This window comes from Cryptomeria japonica, chromosome 9, assembly GCF_030272615.1.
Source record: "Cryptomeria japonica chromosome 9, Sugi_1.0, whole genome shotgun sequence".
NCBI lineage: Eukaryota > Viridiplantae > Streptophyta > Pinopsida > Cupressales > Cupressaceae > Cryptomeria > Cryptomeria japonica.
Window position 1 is genome coordinate 121,503,453 of NC_081413.1, and position 19,388 is coordinate 121,522,840.

At 37.7% G+C, this 19,388-nt stretch overlaps 1 protein-coding gene across 1 annotated transcript in view; it reads right to left on the bottom strand.

Annotated features, from left to right (window-relative positions):
- Positions 1-19,388, bottom strand: part of LOC131062762 (serine protease SPPA, chloroplastic) — a 262,705-nt gene that overhangs the window by 77,844 nt on the left and 165,473 nt on the right. The window contains exons 8-10 of the mRNA XM_057996482.2: positions 5,362-5,528; positions 5,046-5,115; positions 4,751-4,905 (exon numbers count right to left, since the gene is read on the bottom strand). Of these exons, the coding sequence (XP_057852465.2) occupies positions 4,751-4,905; positions 5,046-5,115; positions 5,362-5,528 (392 nt within the window). The remainder of the gene's footprint in view (positions 1-4,750; positions 4,906-5,045; positions 5,116-5,361; positions 5,529-19,388) is intronic.

Consider the following 19,388-nt stretch of genomic DNA (forward strand, 5'->3'; position numbering starts at 1 on the left):
TCGGGTTTTTTAGAACAAAATGCAAGTTTAAAATGTCAAAAATGCACTTTATGAGCAAAATCGGGTTTTTTAGACCAAAGTGCAAGTTTAAAATTGTCACTTTTTCACTTACAAGGCAAAATCAGGATTTTGGAGAGAGATGCAAGTTTTACTCACTTGTAAAGGGGAAATAAAACCCCTACAACAAGTTATAACTTACTTGCACACATGTAATAGGGGTTTAAAATCCCTATTACATGTAAAAACCATTAGAGTAGGGGTTTTTGGAGAGAACTACAAGTTTACTTGTAACTTAACCAAAAAATCCCTATTTTAACTAAAAAGCCAAAAAACAATAAAAATAATAAAAACAACAAAGGGGAAATTTAAAACAAATTACAAGTATTCATCTTTTAATAAAAATGCACATGTAATAAGCTAAAAATTTCCCTATAAAGACCAAAACAATGGACATCATTAAAACTTGCAGTTTGAAGAAAATTCTCTACCTGCAGTCGAGATTTTAATACCCGAAATTGAAGGAAAGACATAGCAAACGAACCCAAAATTCGACGAAATTCGAAGCGTAGTTCGACGATGGACTAAGGATTAAGTCAATCCAAGGATTAGTTGAAATTCTGCCTCGGGAAGCATGCCATAGAGTAAAAATTTTCATTTTTTCACAAAAATTTCATGTTATGGTCCTTCTTCCAAAAATGAGGACAACATAATTCTCTCTATCTATCTCTGCCTCCGCAACCTCCGTGACACCTCCTGGGTTCCCTTCGAGCAACCCCTCGGTCGGTCGTCCCTCGGCAAGCTGCCTTAGCCTACGCCTTCGTTCTATTTGTTGTCTGAGATTCAACACTCTTTGTGCCACTTCCCATTCGTCACTTTTTATCTTAATTTTGTCCTTATTTAGTATATTGGGCATAAATCACTTCCGTACATAGCAAGCACACACCATGTACACAAAAAAAACTTTTATTATTTCCCTTTCGGCCACAATTTATGTCAACATTGTGTCGGGATTATTACAGGGTTCAATTTCCCCTTCGCCTCTTGCCATCGCGCTTTGCATCCCAACGACGATTGTTTTCTTCATACTGTCAGAGGACCTGTTGGCGTCGCTCCTCACGGGCAATCTCCTCCAAGCAGGTTCATTGTCCCAGTGATCCTGTGCAAGCAACCGGGGGAGGTGGTTCATCAATCGATTCACTGCGGGGCTAACTTCCAGTGCGGTCCACACGGCACTTGTTGGGACTTCAACCTCCGTGGCCTCTCTTCGGACGTAGGTCTCGATGGCCGCCTGAAGCAGGATTGAGAATTCCCTCGTTGCAGTGTCCTCTCCGTTGTAGAGTTCCGTTTGTGCGTCGTCGGCCTCTCGGTTAATCTCACCGATGATTAGGCCCATCGTGTCCGTACGCCATCCGCTCCTTCCTTTCCCGAGTATGTCTAGGCAACGGCACCAAATGTTTGCCACATACGGGTAAATGATTAAACGCAGAAAGTAAATGCACTGAATATAATTGAAATATATTAAAGAACTAGTTTTTGTATTAATTCAACAGTCCATGTACATCAAGTGCTTATAACATCATACCCAGATATGACTATGATGATGCCACTACGAAGGAAAGGTATGCAATATATAATACTCGAAGGGGTGCGACCAACCGTCACGTCCAACTGCCCTTCGGGACGACTAACTAATTGCCGAAACTCATAATTACCGACGACAACATAACATAATACGACAACATGACATAATGATTATTCCTGGCAACAACGATTGTACTAAGCTTGTGTCAATACCTGTTTGTGAGACCTTGCCTAGTTTGATTCCACTGAACTTGTTCATCATTTCCTACATTCTTAGGCCTAGAATAGATTTCCTGAACCTTATTCCTTTTGCCCATTTTTTAGTAAGAATTAAGTCCAAAGCTACATTGCTAAATCCTAAGTTGTCAGTACACCTATTTTGCATATTTCATGATCGACGGAAAATAATCCTAACATTTGCGTAAGTCCCCAAGTGAACATAGCAATTCACATCAACCATTGAGTTACCCACTCGTCAAGACCTGACATGTAGAAACCTTGGAATCATTTTAGTTGAACTTATCCTTAGCATCTGAGGTGATTTTGTTCAAGAGAGGGTAAATTACCTTGGTATTTTATTCTGAAATGTTATGTGCATAAAACACACATCAACAGTACCTAACATGGCCATGTAGTCGGGAGTTGGGACCCATCTAGCATTGCTTAGTTGCATTGTAGACTTAAGTGCATTCCCCTAAGTTGCACTTAAGGGGGGGTGTTGGTGTAATTATTTATTCATCTTGGAGATAATTACACTTTACTTAAGTTTACTTAGGTACATGCATAACATTGTAGTTTGCATATGAGACACTTAGGGAGATGTGCATACATTGGGAGTGTGTATGTAAGAGAATTTCCACCTTTTATGGTGTGATCTTGTTGTTACTTTATCATATCCACTTCTTGTGGGATGATAATTCCACCTTCAGTGGGTGATCCACCTCATGTCGAATATTTTACTATTTCTCCTACCTACCCTTGCATCTCATTGAGCCACATGTCATCATTGTGTGCTCTCTTGTTTCTTAGCCTTGCCTTTATAAGCGGGCTCATCTACATTGTATGTAATTCTTGATGATCCAGTTGATCTCTTTTGCATCTTGATAGGAATACAGTTTATTCTTGTCACATAATTTATCTCTCTTGTCATTGCACTATCTATTGGTCTCTTTGATCTTGGTTGCTTCAAGCATAATCTCACAAATATTGCAACAACTTTCAATTCGGAAAATAGACAATACACAGTAATTACAAAGCTGAAAATTCCAGATTTTATTTATGATCAGGAAATACAATTTTCCACAAAGATAAGAGCAACCCAGTTTTAAAATAGGCATAAAATATCTATTTCCAACATAGCTAGAAAATGCACCAAAGAAATAGATTGAATTGGCATTGTAATTGGCAAACGGGCACTAGGAAACTTGAACGCCAACCTTCACTATCTATCCCAAAGGCCATGTTGAGGATAGGAAAGGAGTTGCAGACCCAAAACACCGTCAAACAGAAAAACACAGCTCCTCAAAACCCTAGACGCCTACCCCCAACCTCCAACATGTACCTACTCTTCGGTGTTCGGACTTCGCATTTACGACTTGAAATTTCATGATTGGTATGCAGTAGGGTGAAGGTCCATACCCTCAAACCCCAAAATGGTCGTCATTACTAATTGGACTTTGAGGTTAATGTTTGTTAAGTGTCTTTTTTGGTAAGTGGTATGATGAATTGTCAAATCCCAACCCCCAATGTGGTTTGTTCTCTCTGCAAGCTAAGGCTACCGATCATCAGTGATCGGCCCGGTAGCTTACTTTATTCCCCATCATTTGGAAGGTGGCAAGGTTGAACTCCAACCCCTAATGAGTCGACATGAAAATTTGTGTAAGTGTTCAAAGCTCCTTGTCTTCAGTGATCGGTGGTTGAAGGTGTGTCTTGCCTTTTGGCATGAAGTACGGGCAACCCCGACTGAACAACCTGTATGTATCAAACTTGAATTTTCTTTAAAGCGGAAAAAGGATTAACATGTTTGGCTGATCTAGCAACAGTCATATTTTTTAAAAGGTGGCCAACCTATGTGTCTATTGCATTGGATTTTGGCGCCCAAAAGGGTTATATAAAGGAGAAGCTTTTTAGAGTTAGTGTGGTGAAGTTGCGAAAATGTTCCATCAGTTTGAGAGCAAAGTAGAATTAATGCAAAGAAGAGCAGATCTATTTCTAATGCAAGTAGATATATGCAAAGAAGATTTAAGCGCAGGATATAAAGTAAAAGTTGATATAATTCCAATCAGCAAATTGTTGGAGTAGAGCTAAATGCTCATCATCCATTAAAGTAATTTTCAGAAAGCAAAAGAGGTTGCGCTTCTTGGACGAAGAGATTGGTGTCTCTTGCTGAGTTGGTGCTCAATTGTGGGGACTATTGTCTCTAGTAGATTGGTGCTTGCAAAATCTTTAAGTGGGGATTGGTGTCTCCAACCACTTGGTGCCTACAAATGTTGTAAGATCTTTTTATCATTTGTGAGGCTGGATTTGGACAGTAGATCCAGGCAGTCCTTCTATGTGGTTTTCTCCCGAAGGGGTTTCCACATAAATCTACAATACCTCTTGTGTGTGCTTGTTGTTACTGCGGTTGTTACTCTTATTGTTGTTATGGTTGTTAAGTTTTGAATTAAGTGTGTGCACATCAAGCATTTATATATTTAAAAATATTGTTTCCTTCAGCTAAAATTCACTTTTGTAGTCATGTAATTGATTTATACTTTTGCATGTGATCAAAGTAACTTTGATATGATTAGCTATTATGTCTCTAGAGTTTATTTATTGAAGGGTACATCATAAAATCTTCATTTTTTGTTCCTCCTCTTGATTATGGATAACGGAATGTGATCCAAAACATTGACACAAAAAACATATACAATTGAAGCCAAAATCTCTCCACATAAATCTTCATGGACTGGGAACAATCATGTCTACCAAAATCTTTAAATCCTTAAAAATCTTTATATTTCATGGTTTTTTAATTTGCCAAGTCTCTTTCCAGGTCCAAGTCTTGTAACTATAGTTTGAATTTTTATTGATAGTACCTAATAGTCATTATTTAAAATGCTAAAGCTTTCCCTTATAAGTCAACAATAATAATATCTCACTAAGAACAAGGCTCAAAGGTAATGCTTACCTGTGACAACCCCAATGGAACCAGTCAAAGTAAGATTTTCAGAAAGAATTACTCCTGCTGCCATTGCCATGTAATAACCCCCACTTGCAGCTACATCAGACATGGATGCAATCACAGGTTTTGAAGCGGCTAATAACTTGATCTCTCTCCACATTCTATATGCAAAAGCATGACAAAAAAATCAGACTAATATGCAAACATTCTAACAAGCAATTTAATCAAGTTGCTTAGAGAAAACAATGCGTTGAGATTTCCAAACTGAGCACACAAAAGCATGACCATCCATTATACTTACAAATCTGATGCAAGAGCATCACCACCAGGGCTGTCAATACGCAAAATTACAGCCTTGTATCTCTTTGACGCTGCAAAGACCAAGAATTGACAAAATATTAAAGAGTGTAATCTCTAACTTTGCAGTAAAGATGAATTTCATGACAATGCGTACATATATAAATTTCAACTAAAATATTCTTCTATCTTATTTAGTGTGATTGGGTGTGTATATAGAATAAATATACATAATCCTATTACCAACAGGATGTAAGATTAGGAAAAAAAACAAAAACCAGAGACGATCTATATAAAAGGCAGGAGAAGAAATAAAGGACCTCGTACTTGCCGAATCTTCTCAATAAATTGTTCACTAACAATGCCACTCCTTGAGCCACTGAAACGACCACGTATACGACTTATGCTTCCTGAAGACCTAATAATTGCAATCTGATCTCTGCCCCCAGATAATCCAAGTGTCCACTTTCTGACCCTTGAATACTTCCTGAAATGGAAGAATTGGTGAATGAATCAAATTGAACCAGATAGGAAAAGGAGACAAATATATAAATAAGTTGTGTTTCATGTGCACAATTGATCCACACAATTTCCTATGCACATAAAACAGGATATATTTGCATCAACAAGAAGCACATACATATATAGCCAAAATCACAGAAATTTTATAATTTATATATTGCAGGTTGTATTTCCCACACTCAAAAGAATAGAGCAGTTCCCATTTTCTAGGTGACATGACTCAAGAAAGTGCAGAGCAAACAATTTTATCCTTATCTGAATCATTAATACAATCAATTTTTCAAAAATTCACTCAGATGGTGAAGGATTGAGGCACGCCTCTGTCCTTGCAAGAAATCAATAATGAGACCTACTCCAAAGCTTCGTCTATGTCTACACGATGACTGCCAACAATATCAGTGAAAACTAGCTATGCGATTAAGTACTATATGACCGCAGTAAGCATCTCTTCCGTTGATAGGAGTGACAATATATTGAAACATTTGTTTTATATGCCTGTGTTTTTAATTATACATGAGGAAAATCTCCCAGCAAGCTACTTCTGCAAGTGTCATTGTATTCACGAATGGAAGAGTTAGGAAGTCATGGGCCAAGTTCGATCCATAATAAAGGGAACTTCACAGAAAGCCAATAAGAAGCACTTGAGAAAATATGAAATGTTATCATTAGAATATAATTTTCTGCAAAAGGTTAACCAGGCAAAGAAATAACTGACAGAGGAGGAATCATATTCTGGGTAGAGAAGATAAGATAGCAAGCAAAGATGCCATATCCCAAAATAGGCCATAGCAGACAACTGAGAAAGAAAGAAATTATATGAATGTCCACAGATGACCAAAAGTAGATCAAGTGGACTAGAGGTTACAACAGTTAACAATTCAAAGTTCTGTAAAGATAGATACTTAGAATCGAAATAATAGAAGTACATAAGACATTGTGCAGCTAACAAATAGCAATGTAGGCTAAGTTACCGGGTTTGCCAGCTGCCTGGCCTGATACGGGTCCACTTCGCTCCGGGACCAGGATGCTGGTCTGGTTCGCCTATGGGTCAGGTATCCCTCAAAACTTTTTGCCAGGGAAAAAATTTTGCCGAGGGAGATTTCGCCATTGCCGAGGACGCTGAAGCAAAGTCGGGCAGAGAGGGGAGTCGAGTGGAGTATCTCGAAATGATTTTAGAATAAAGTTTTAAACTTTTAAAACATTTGACTTTAGATATGTTAATTTAATTTCAATATATTTTAATATTTATAATATCTAAGTTAATTTTTAAAGATATTTGTATTCTAATATTTTATGTTTAACTTTTTAATATATTTGTATTCTAATATTTTTTATAATTTATAAGGTGAATTTATATTTATATATACATAAATAAATATATATATATATAAATAAACATAGTAAATATATATATATATGTATGTATATGTATATATGTATGTATATATGTATACATATATATATGTATATGTATATATATATGTATATATATGTATATTATTTTTACATTGTTTTTGTAATAACGAACCCAAACCCCTTTCCAAAGTTTTTCTGAACCGGTGAGCCGGGTTCTCAAACCCAAAACACTGCCAAGAATATCGGGAACAAGAACCCCAAAAGCATGCATTGGTGAAGACAAGAATGAAATATCAACAAATATCCTTGTTCACATTGGAAATGGAGGAGTCATCTGACACATCAATAGTCACTAATTGTAATGGGCACCCCCTGTTCGGCACTAAATCTATGTCCTTTTTACTTAGTGTAATTTTGTCAAACAGTTGGCTTGCAAGCTGACTACTAGATTTTTGGTTCTTGATTTGCAATAGGATAAATTGGATAAACTGTTATTTTTTGTAAAGCTTTCAAAGTTTATTCAATATAATAACAACTAGACATATCAAATACCAAAAACAAGAAGATTAATGCTGATGGTATTTATTTAATTCCAACTCCAAGCATACAAATCAGATTTGAAGAATATTACAGACCATATGATAACAAACAAATTCAAACCTGAACTCCACAAGTATAGACCTGCTGAAAACACTGTTCACACACTGTAGCTGCACTATTCACGGCACTGTAGCATTTTTACTATTCACGTGGCACTGTAGCAAAACACTATTCACGCGGTACTGTAGCAAATCACTATTCACGCGGACTGTAGCAAAAACACTATTCACGTGGTACTGTAGCAAAAACACTATTTTCAAATCTGCACTTTCAAACCCCTGTAAAAACTTCATGCGAGAGCACCAGATGAAGCCCAATGTGTTTCCTGAATGAAAACACCATTAATCCTCCTGACTGTGTCTTTCAACAGCGAAGAGAATGCTAGCAAAGAGGGATTCCGTCCTCCAAGCCCAATAATCAGATCTCTACGAAATCCAACAGCATAACATTAATCTCATCCCCGCATATCAAAAGAGAGCTCTCAACCTCCATTTATATCTTCTTCCTGGATGCAAACACTTCATTTCCTAAATGTGGGATAATACATTTTAGAATAAAATATTATTTCCCACAATGTACACATTAAAGGGAACTTTTAATATTTTAAACATTACTTTATATTCCCAACCTTATAATATAACGATAAAGTTAAATATTTAATTTAACTTTACACTTTATCGTTAAATATTAAAACATTGTTGACAATCCCTTTAAATCATTGTCGCCTTCAAATATTTTTTACTGATAATTATGCCAACCAGGGACACACTAAAAATTTCAAGTCACTGCTTGGAGACTAACTTACTATAAATAGTAAGTGTCTAGAAACCCTGTCAGAGTAGCACCAATTGGCCTGAAATCGAAAACACCTAGGCCAAAACACCTCAAGATCCCATCAATGTCCTTGTTAGCCTTCGGGACAGTGTCAGAATAGGCTAACGACACCCCATATCATGTTGCGCTAAAAAGGGGACATTACACTAATGCTCGTCAAGGAGTGTCCATGATCAAAAAGCCACTTTGGGATATCCTTAGCCTAGGAGGAATCAAAGCACTTCATCTAGAAACTCCCCTAACATCCAAGGATGATGTAGATCCCATAGTAGGAAAGAAGTTCATAATATGAATCTACCCATATGGTTTGGGGGGCATCCAGTAAGTAGTAGATCCATGTTGTCATAATGGGGCCGAGTCATGTCAAAAGGTACAAGAAAGCCATGATTTCAAGGAAGAGTAAGATAGGGAACCTGAGAAATTTGATTAGTAATGGTGTGCTAAGAGAGGCATTACCTAACTAATCTATTAGTTCTAGTATGTTAACTACTGATATCCAAAGGCCATTTTGTGTTGCCTATCACCTACATAGATTCAAAAAAAAAGAGCTGATCAACACGAGGCCTCTAGAGCCTCTGGACTACCCCATTGTATGGATTGATGTCAAAGGGTGATAACCTCGCAAAGGATGAAATACCCTTAGCTCATATTCATTGCATCTTGTTTGAATGTTTGCATGAGAGAATGTCGTTTGAACGTTTCATGAGGTTTATTTCAGAGCATGGGTAATTTAATACATGCAACAATATAGATTTATAATGAATTGCAGAAACAATAGTTCCAATGGAACTATAGAACTCCAGATAATTTATTGAAACCAGATATTTGACTCTCAATACAAGTTCATATGTAATGCTGAGATTAATTTAGGAGTAAAATAATGTTGTAGACCACATACCAAATTCAGTTATATTAAACCATTAAATTCAGCACTGGCCGCAATTTTGACTGCAGATCACCCTCCTAGAACAGTCCCACAACTTGCATGTATGGCGCCTCTCCAGACTTTGTTGTGGCTACGAATTTGACAGTCCAGCTCTTAATTCAATGGACCAGTTGCATATAAGTACCTGCGATTTGTATGTAGAAGGCACGACTTCTTGTATAATGAGCCCTTCAACCATTAAAGAAGCTGGCTAACAAAGCCAGCCTTGCCTAGTAATCTCTGTGATTTCCTTGACCAAATCCGACTGATTCCTTCAATCTGTATTCTGCAATTTGAATGCTGCAATCATCAGATGATCTGGGGTTTTCATCCCACTCATCTCAAGACTAGGGGTTTCGTCCTGGAGAAGACTTTCTTCATAGCTCGACAGAGAGAATAAAATCAAAATAAGTTGTGAATAAATCCTCAAACTCCACGAGTTCTCCTTAATAACCTTTCATTTGCTGTTTTTCCCTTCATCGACTTACATCATTAATATTTAATATTTCACATTAAATATGAAGTCGTCCTTTTTAATTAATTCCCCCTCCTTCATTAATAATTGCCTTAACTTCTTATAATGAGAATAAAATCAAAATGAGTTGTGAATGAATCCTCAAACTCCATGAATTCTCCTTAATAACCTTTCATTTGATTATTTGTTTCCCTTCATTGACTTACATCATTAACATTTAATATTTCACATTAAATATGAAGTCATCCTTTTTAATTAATTCCCCCTCCTTCGTTAATAATTGCCTTGACTTCTTATAATGAGATCGCCTAGGAAAAAGCACCCCCTTCATTCATAATGTTGGCCTAGGTAGATAACAAGTTATGACTTAAAGTGGCCCCAATAAATAATTAAATGTAATAGAATTTCACTTTAGCTTTTTGCTTCTTATATTTAATTTTCACCTTATTCCCTTCTTAATTCTTTGGCCCCATATCAGGGACATTACAAGTCTTCCCACCCCGAGATTGCTTGCCCCCAAGCAATCACCAGAATCAAATTTGATTAAAATCAAGTACACCATTCAATACCTGGATCCCAAAGAAGTCTTGGTGCATCTTCTTCGAATCCCCATAGCTCTAAACTGATATAAACATGATAAGACCCAAAACTATGAAGCACATTGCCATGATCCCAATGTAGAAGCACCCCAAACCAAACCACACACCATAGCAACCTGTAAGTACTCTTGTGGGTGAAGAGTTAAGTCAACAAGAGTACAAAATCACTGTTATAAGTCGGAACAATGTTCGTATATGACCCCACATGAGTATCCATATACACAGATGAATCTAGAACAGAAATGTCATCAAGCATATTGACTACACCAAGGGCTGGTTCAAGGGATGAACCCACTAAAGTTGTAAAATAATGATGTAATTCTTTTGCTACTGAGGAATTTTCTGAGTGTACACCTTTGTTAAGTCCCATTGCTAAGCATGAAGTATATTCATATGAAGATATTATATCGCTGCTAGCACCATGTATCAAGGCTTCCATGTCAGGAGAATAAGGAGATATGTTACTGCTGTCATAAATGGAATAATCTGATTCATCCCCTTGCACACAACTGGTGTTTTCATCATCAAGGTAAGTTTGCATACTCTTGGCTGCCACAACTTGTGGGTTAACACTTTTGGTAGCTCTCAACACAATTTGTCTACCTTCATGAGTAAACTCAAGCTCCATGTTGTTGAAATCTTGGATGTGTCTTCCAAGAGACTTCAACCAGGGTACTCCCAAAACTATTTCAGTTCCCCCAATACCAACAACATAGAACTTATCATCAAATGTATAATCATCTAATTGTATGCTCAACCTTGGTATTCTTCTTGTGCAACTGATTTTGGATCCATCTGCCAATATGACACTGAATCTGAAAAAAGTCCTCTACTTGTAGTCCCTCCCTAACTACAAAGTCCTCATCAATAAAGTTATGTGTAGCACCGTTGCCCACCATACACACAACTTCGTCTCCTTTGATGATCCCTTTTAACATGAGAAGACGATCTCTAGAACCACCGGATAGGGAAGCAAAAGTACCATGTGTTTTGTCATTGTGCTCACTATCCTCATCGTTGTCTACATCAGATATCACCTTAATATGATGTACCTTGCCCTTACCAAGACATCTATGTCCTGGTTCCCAAGGTTCTTTGCAAGAAAAGCAAAGGTTATTTCTTCTTAGCTCATTTCTTGACTCTTTTCCTACCTTAGGAGATGTGACCTTGAGCTGATTAGGAGCCTTCCCATCTGATTCATCATCTGATTTTGTGATAACCCAAACTGGATTTTTGCCTCCCTTTTGATGTTTAAGTCTGAAATCTTTGACCAGCGAATGCTTTTTTGGGTTTTTGGTGAATATTGAAGTTTTTATGGTTTTTTGAAGATTTTTGCTTGAATGTTTGACACTGCTGAATGGAATATAAATGCAATACATGAAAGAATAATGGACTGAAACAAAATTCAGAATTTTGATTTTTATTACCAGTAATTTACAAATTCAAAGAAATAACTATTTATGACATCCAAAGCCCAAAATTGGCCTACCAGGTATCCCACACTAGCTTGGATGAGCTTATTTATTGTTGGAAGTGGTGCACTAAGCAATACTGGAGCCTCCGAGTGCTATCAATTGCTCCAAAGTTATTTATTTGCCTCACTAATAATTATCAAAAACTTTTATTGAAGAAATAATTAAATCTGCTACAAGTTCTAATAGGCTCCTAGGAGAGATCACTGAATTTGGCCTAAAATCCTCAAGGAATTGCTCATACTGCTCAAATCTGCCTGAGAAAGTCTGATAAAACCACTTATTTGCTGATTGCTACCCTTGACAATGAATTTCCTACAGAATTCAAACACTTATTGCTGCTGATTTATTTTTCTAGCCATGCTGATGTCACCAAGCAGGTGCGGCCAGCACAGGATGACCTCCTGGAGCTGAAAATTGTTATTTGCTACCCTTAATTGCCTCCAATGTCTGATCTCCTTGCTGTTGCAGGTACGAGAATGCTGATTAAGACTAAATATTGAAGCCCAAATGGAAATTCTGAGTGAATTTCCCTGAATTATGGCTTGGGGTTTCATCCAAGCTTGCTTGAGATTGAAGAGATTTCATACTCTTAACATCTATATGCTGCAAATCTGATCACAAAGCTTCTATTCTTCAAATGAGAGATTAAAAATGATCAAAAGAATGATGAAGAATGACCTCCAAATGCCTTTTTAAAAGGCTCCAAACCCTAGGTCGTCACTTTTAGGGTTTCCATATTTTCAACTTATTATTTTTAATAAAATCTATGCCTAACTTTAAAAATTGACCCCTTAGGCATTATATTTTACTATTATAATGTTTTCCCCTTTTTATTACAACGTTTTATACCTCAAACGCCTAGGAAAAAGGAGGCCAACTTATTATAAGTTATTTTATTATAAACTGATTACAATATCACTTTAATATAATATTTCCTTATTTATTCATAAAATGCAATCCGGCACTCAAATCCGAATTCCCTCTGAAGCACTGTGGTCACCGATGCCTCTTGAGTCCTATAGAATAACAGGTAGTTCCCCCTAAAAAATAGGAACCTCACTCCAAACTCCAAAAAACTATTAAAAAGGCTCCTACTCTACTCCGTGGTCCCCCGAGTGGTCATTCAATCAATTGCCAGTTCTCCCTAAAAAATAGGAAACTTCCTTTAAAAAGTAGGAACTGTTGTGTAAATGCTCAAAATGGCTCACAGAGCCCCTGCAAAGCTTTATGCCCCTCAGAATGAGTCCCCTAACCATTTGGTTGACCTACGAGAACTCGGGTGATAGGTCAACCCTCTACTCATCTCCTGTTGCCTAGAAAGGGGACATTACAGCTTTCTCATTCCTGAAGTTTTTCTTCTGTAGCTGAAAAGGTGAGGTCTCAAGGTCAAGAGCTAACCCAATGGCATCATGCAAGGTACTAGGTTTATGTGCCTTGACCAACCCCCTTAGACTGTCACTCAAACCTTCCACAAACAGCATTGTAAGTCTCTTTTTTGTCATGTCTGGAACCATGACTGCAATCTTCTGGAACTCATTAATATATGATTCCACATGTTCCACATGCTTGAGTTGAGCCAAGTCTTTGTAATACATCTCTACATCTTTTTGGTCAAAGCGAGCAATCAGCTTATTAACGAATTCTTCATAGGAATGTATCAAGGCATGATCCTGTGATACTAATCCATGGTGCCACCAATCATATGCTACTCCCTCCAAATGCATCATGGCAAACTATACGGCCTTTTCCTCTTCCGTGGGTTTGAGTGCTAGGAATGTATCTAATTTGTACCCATGACCTAGCACTTATATTTCCACTTCCATCAAAGGTTGGTAGAGGAATCTTATTTAATGCATCTTTATACTCCACGGGTTGAGTACCCTGCCTAATTTGCCCCCTAGGCCTTCTTTCTTGCCTCTCCAAACAATACCTAGCCTTGTCTTTCTACTAATTCATAAACTGATTCAGATTCATTAATTGTCTTACATCAAGTGGAAGAGCTTTGTATTCATCATAGGCCACCATAACATCATCAATGATGTGTGTCTCCTCTTCCTCTACCTCAGGAATTGCTTCTTAAGTTTGTCTTGGCAAAAATACAAAGCGAAGAGGTCGATCAGATCACGTGCTCGCTATCCTAACTACATTAGAGGTTGTTCTATCATGATTTCCTCGTCCAGCATCACTTCTAATATGATCACTACTTGATCTTCTCAATCTTGCATGATCCACTCTCATTTGACACATGGTTGTAATCATACGATCCTAGAATTGTTGTAGCATTTGTTGCTGCTATTGGGAAAAGGTGGTCAGGAAATCATTAAGCTGATTATTCAAATCCCTTGGCGGGCTTTCACCTCTTCTTTCACCCATCTCTGCTTCAGCTGGGTTAATTTCAGCTCCTCATTGTCTTGACCTGCTTCTAGTGAAATATATGTGTGGTCCTACCTCTCTAGAGTGCATAGAATCAATTCAAACTTACATGCAATAACCCACTTTCAGAAATGATCAAAAATAACATGCAACCATCTGGGTATCCACCAAACTGACATGCAACGCAAACCACTAAACAGGACTGCTTTGAAATAACATGCAATGGTAACCCTCTTCATAAACTGCTCCTAAAATGACATGAAATCATCTGAGTATTCACCAAATTGCCATGCAATAACATCCAACACTCATGGAACTGCAAAATCTGACATGCATTACTGGAACCCTAACAGGCTGGCGATCACCAGCTCTAATACAACTGAAATATCCTTAGCTCATATTCGTTGCATATTGTTTGAATGCTTGCATGAGCATGTTGTTTGAATGTTTCATGAGGTTTATTTCAGAGCATGGGTAATTTAATGCATGCAACAATATAGATTTATAATAAATTATAGAAACAATATTACCAATGAAACTGTAAAACTTCAGATAGTTTATTGAAACCAGATATTTGACTCTTAGTACAAGTTCATATGTAATGTTGTGATTAATTTAAAGTACAATAATGTTGTAGACCACATACCAAATTTAGTTATATTAAACCATTAAATTCAACACTGACCGCGATTTTGACAGCAGATTGCTCTCCTAGAACAGTACCATGACTTGCATGTATGGCGCCTCTCCAGAATTTGTTGTGGCTACGAATTTGACAATACAACTCTTATTTCAATGGACCAGCTGCATATAAGTGCCTGCAATTTGTATGCAGAAGGCACGACTTCTTGTATAATGCACCCTTCAACAATTAAAGAAGTCAGCTAACAAAGCCAGCCTTGCCTAGTAATCTCTGTGATTTCCTTGACCAAATCTGACCGATTCCTTCAATCTGTATTCTGCAATTTGATTGCTGCAATCATCAGATGATCTAGGGTTTTCGTCCCACTCATTTCAAGACTAGGGGTTTCGTCCTGGAGAAGACTTTCTTCATAACTCGATAGAGAGAATAAAATCAAAATGAGTTGTGAATGAATCCTCAAACTCCACAAATTCTCCTTAATAACCTTTCATTTGCTTCTTTTTTTCCTTCAGCAACTTGCATCATTGATATTTAAAATTTCACATTAAATATGAAGTTGTCCTTTTTAATTAATTCGTCCTCCTTCATTAATAATTGCCTTGACTTCTTATAATGAGATCACCTAGGAAAAAGCACCCCCTTCATTCATAACGTTGGCCTAGGTAGATAACAAGTTATGACTTAAAGTGGCCCCAATAAATAATTAAATGTAATGGAATTTCACTTTAGCTTTTTGCTTCTTATATTTAATTTTCACCCTATTCCCTTCTTAATTCCTTGGCTCCATATCAGGGACATTACAAAGGAAAAGAGCCAAGCATGTAATGTCCCTACTTTGAAATATAATTTAATAATAAATAATAATAAAATTAAAATACAAAAGAATAAATATAAAAAATTAAAATTAAAATATAAAAAAATATAATTAAATATAATTAAAATTTGATTAAAGTTAATGAAAGGTCAAAAGGCATGAAATGATAAGTTGTGACTTCCTCAAACGTGAGATATAAAGGGGAGAAGAGAAACTCATTTGAGGGGGGGAGAATTTGAAAAATGAGAAGTGTAGATCTGATTTAAATAAGAAGTGCAGATCTGATTATGAAAGGTTATGTCCCTTTCAAAGGGCAGACATAATGAAGAGTTGCACTCTTTCAAAAGGTGCTAATGGTGAAAGGGTGTGTCTCTTGCCAAAGGGCATGCATGATGAAGAGGTGTGACCTCTCCCTCACATTGAGAGATATAAAGGAAAGGAATCAAAGCATCCAATAACATCAAAATGGATTGATAAGATCAGAACTGTTATTAAGTTACAAGCAGTAACATCTTTGTATCTTTGTTCTTGGTGGTATGCATGGGGATGAGCTGAGTATGTATGCTTAATATATGAAACCTGATAATGTTATTATGCAGAATTAATAGTAATATTAATATGGACTTGTTGTGACCATTTCACACATCGCCCCATTAAAATGGGGACCCCCTCTTTTTGCTCGTGTTGCCTGTTCTTTTTCTCTGCTTTTTAGGGTTTTTGGTAGTTCGTCAGTTGTCTGGATTTAGGGTCAAGCCTTAGGGTTTCTGTTTTGTCGTTTTCAGGCCAAAGTCCAGTCAATCTTGAGAGTTTTTCGAGCTTCCTTTCGTAGGATACAAATTTTGAATAAAGTGAATTCGCCAGAGGTTAAGTGAGTTGGTCTATTTTCAATTGGAATTTTGAATGAAGAGTCTAAATTTGTTTAAGTGTGAATGATGAAATTGCGAATTTTGTCCAATTGAGTGATTTTGACCAAATTTTGAAAATTTTGATATTTGATCCCGGGCATTGGAAAGGTCTTGTTCTTGCCTTGTGAAGTGATTGTAATCCCGAAATCGTGATATTTTGGCCTGTAGGAGCAAAATCACTCCTGTCCCTCAGTGAAGGACCGGAGCTCGTTTTCAAAAATCTTACTGTCCCTGCAGGATCAAGATGATCTTTCGAGTGGAAGTGGTAAAGGAAGGCATGTTCTTTCCGTTGAATATAATTTGAAGAATTTCATGAGCATGGAAATGCCCCAGGAGTGAAAATCGCTCCTGTCCCTCAGTGGAGGACCGGAGCTCAAAATCAAACATTGCCTTGTCCTTGCAGGATTTAAACAACTTGACGATTTGAAAAGATCAAAGGAGATATGTTTTATCAATTGAATATAACTTGAAGTGCCTTCGTGAAGGAAAACAGACCAAAAATGCAAAGTTCGCTCCTGTCCCTCAGTCAGGGACCAGGGCGAAATTCAGTGTAGCTCCCGTCCCTCTCCCAGGGACCAGAGCGAAATTCTTCATATGGCAAAATTCAGGCAAAAGCAAGCAAGTTTTGAGTTTGAAGGCAAGAAAGGAGGATGAAATGAACCCGTTGAATACAAATTGAAGATTACAAGACATCAATAGGACACTCAAATTGACCTAGGCGCTCCTGTCCCTCAGTCAGGGACCAGAGCGATTTTGCCTTAGGTCAATTTCTCGCCAAGTTTGAATAAATTCCAAGCCATGGATGAATGAAGGGATGCGCAACAAGATCGTTGAAGATAAATTTTGGGGTTGGCAAAGTGTAATTGAGCTTGCACATGGAAATTCGCTCCTGTCCCTCACCTAGGGACCAGCGCGAATGATGATTACCTTGCCCTCCACTCAAGTTCAAACCACTCCCAGTCAGGATGCATGGAGGCAAGGACGTTTTGAAGCGTCTTAACGAAGAACGAAGTTACAAGGACTGCTAAAATTGAAAGAATTGCACCAAATGCCCAAATTCGCTCCTGTCCCTCAGTCAGGGACCAGAGCGAAATTTCTATGAGGGCCTAAGTGTTGAAGGTTTATCAAGTTTCAAGTGTCCAAGAGGGATCAAAGGACCTCATTCTACATGGTGAAAGTGATTGCAAGTCGATACAAGCAAGGATGAGCCCAGAATACTCAAATTCGCTCCTGTCCCTCAGTCAGGGACCAGGGCGATATTTACCATATTGGCCAAATCCTTAAAAAATCACGCCAAGTCAAGGACGTACAAGGTACCACAGGGTCCAAGGTGTCTTAAGAAGATGATATACAAAGAAATCAAACGTCAAAAGGTGATCAATTGAGCCAAGGAGACAACATCGCTCCTGTCCCTCAGTCAGGGACTAGGGCGATTTTCACAAGATCATCCATTTTTCTTCAAAATCATGACAAGGCAAGGATACACAAGATCAAGGATATCGTTTGGAAGGCAATGAACAAGAAACAAAGGTTACAAAGCGACAAATTTAGGCTAAGATACAAGGTTCGCTCCTGTCCCTCACCAAGGGACCAGGGCGATAATCCTCCAAGCACCAAAGTGCCTTGTTAAGGACAAGTAGAACAAGCATGAAACGAAAGGATAACGTTGTTTCTTCCTCGTGATGAAATTTGGTGATCATAGAAGCTAAGATCAAGGAGAAAACGCCAAGATCGCTCCTGTCCCTCAGCCAGGAACCAGGGCGATGATGGTCACAAGAGGCATTCATTTACGAAACCAAGTTAATCAAGTTCGAAATTCCTTGCAAATATGCCAGTATCAACGTGAAGATGATGGTTTTGAACGTCGAAAGCACAAGAATTAAGGCCAAAATGAAGTTCGCTCCTGTCCCTCAGTCAGGGACCAGAACGATAGGTTCGTATCTTTCCCTTCTCCCAATTTTTGGCGCTAAAACAATTTTTTAAATTTTATTAAATGCTAGAAAAATCGATAAATCAATTAATAGCATTTAAAAAATTGAGCGTGGATATTTAATTAATTAATTTTGCTTATTTTTAAAATCGAATTAATTAATTGCAAAGGCATTAAATTAATTAATTATTATTTTAAATAATAAAATGGGGCGCTTGGTGTTTATTTGTTTATTTTACAAAAGTCTGCGTTTAAATTTATTTAAAAAATCATTTTAATTTCTTTATTTTGGCAAAGTCGGCCTAGAGGTAAATGAGAGGTGAGCGCTTATAAAAGGAGGGTGAAAATTTTCATTTTCACATTATCATTTTATCATCTTCCATATGCGATTTTGGAGAAATGCGATTGGTATTCAAGTGGAGCGAATTTCCATTCCAAGGAAGGCGCAAACATCATCAAGGGAGTGCGAACTTGAAGTTAAAGTAAGGCGAACTTGCCAAAGACATTAAAGATCACACCAAAGACCCCAAGGGTGGCGAATTGATAAGGAGGACGTTCATTTGAAGAGGGATCACGTGGGAGGCTTCAAATTTCGATTGTTGCCTAGGCGAATTTTCTTGTTTTGCATTTTAGAGTTAAGCTCTCAAGTGAGGTATGGCGACCCCGAAGGCGGGAGCATCCACCAGTCGTCCAGCTCTCATGAAGGGGGATCAAAAAACCGAAGAAGTGGAGACCAAGATCGTGTCTAAGTGGAGCAACATTGGAGATACCAACTTGGGCAACTTCAGTACGAAGAAGTTTCGAGAGGTCCCTTACATTGGCAAGCCATCACCTGTCGCCTGGAGGATAATTGAAAGTGGCATCATTAAGGCGGCCGGCTTCCCTCCAGCAGTACA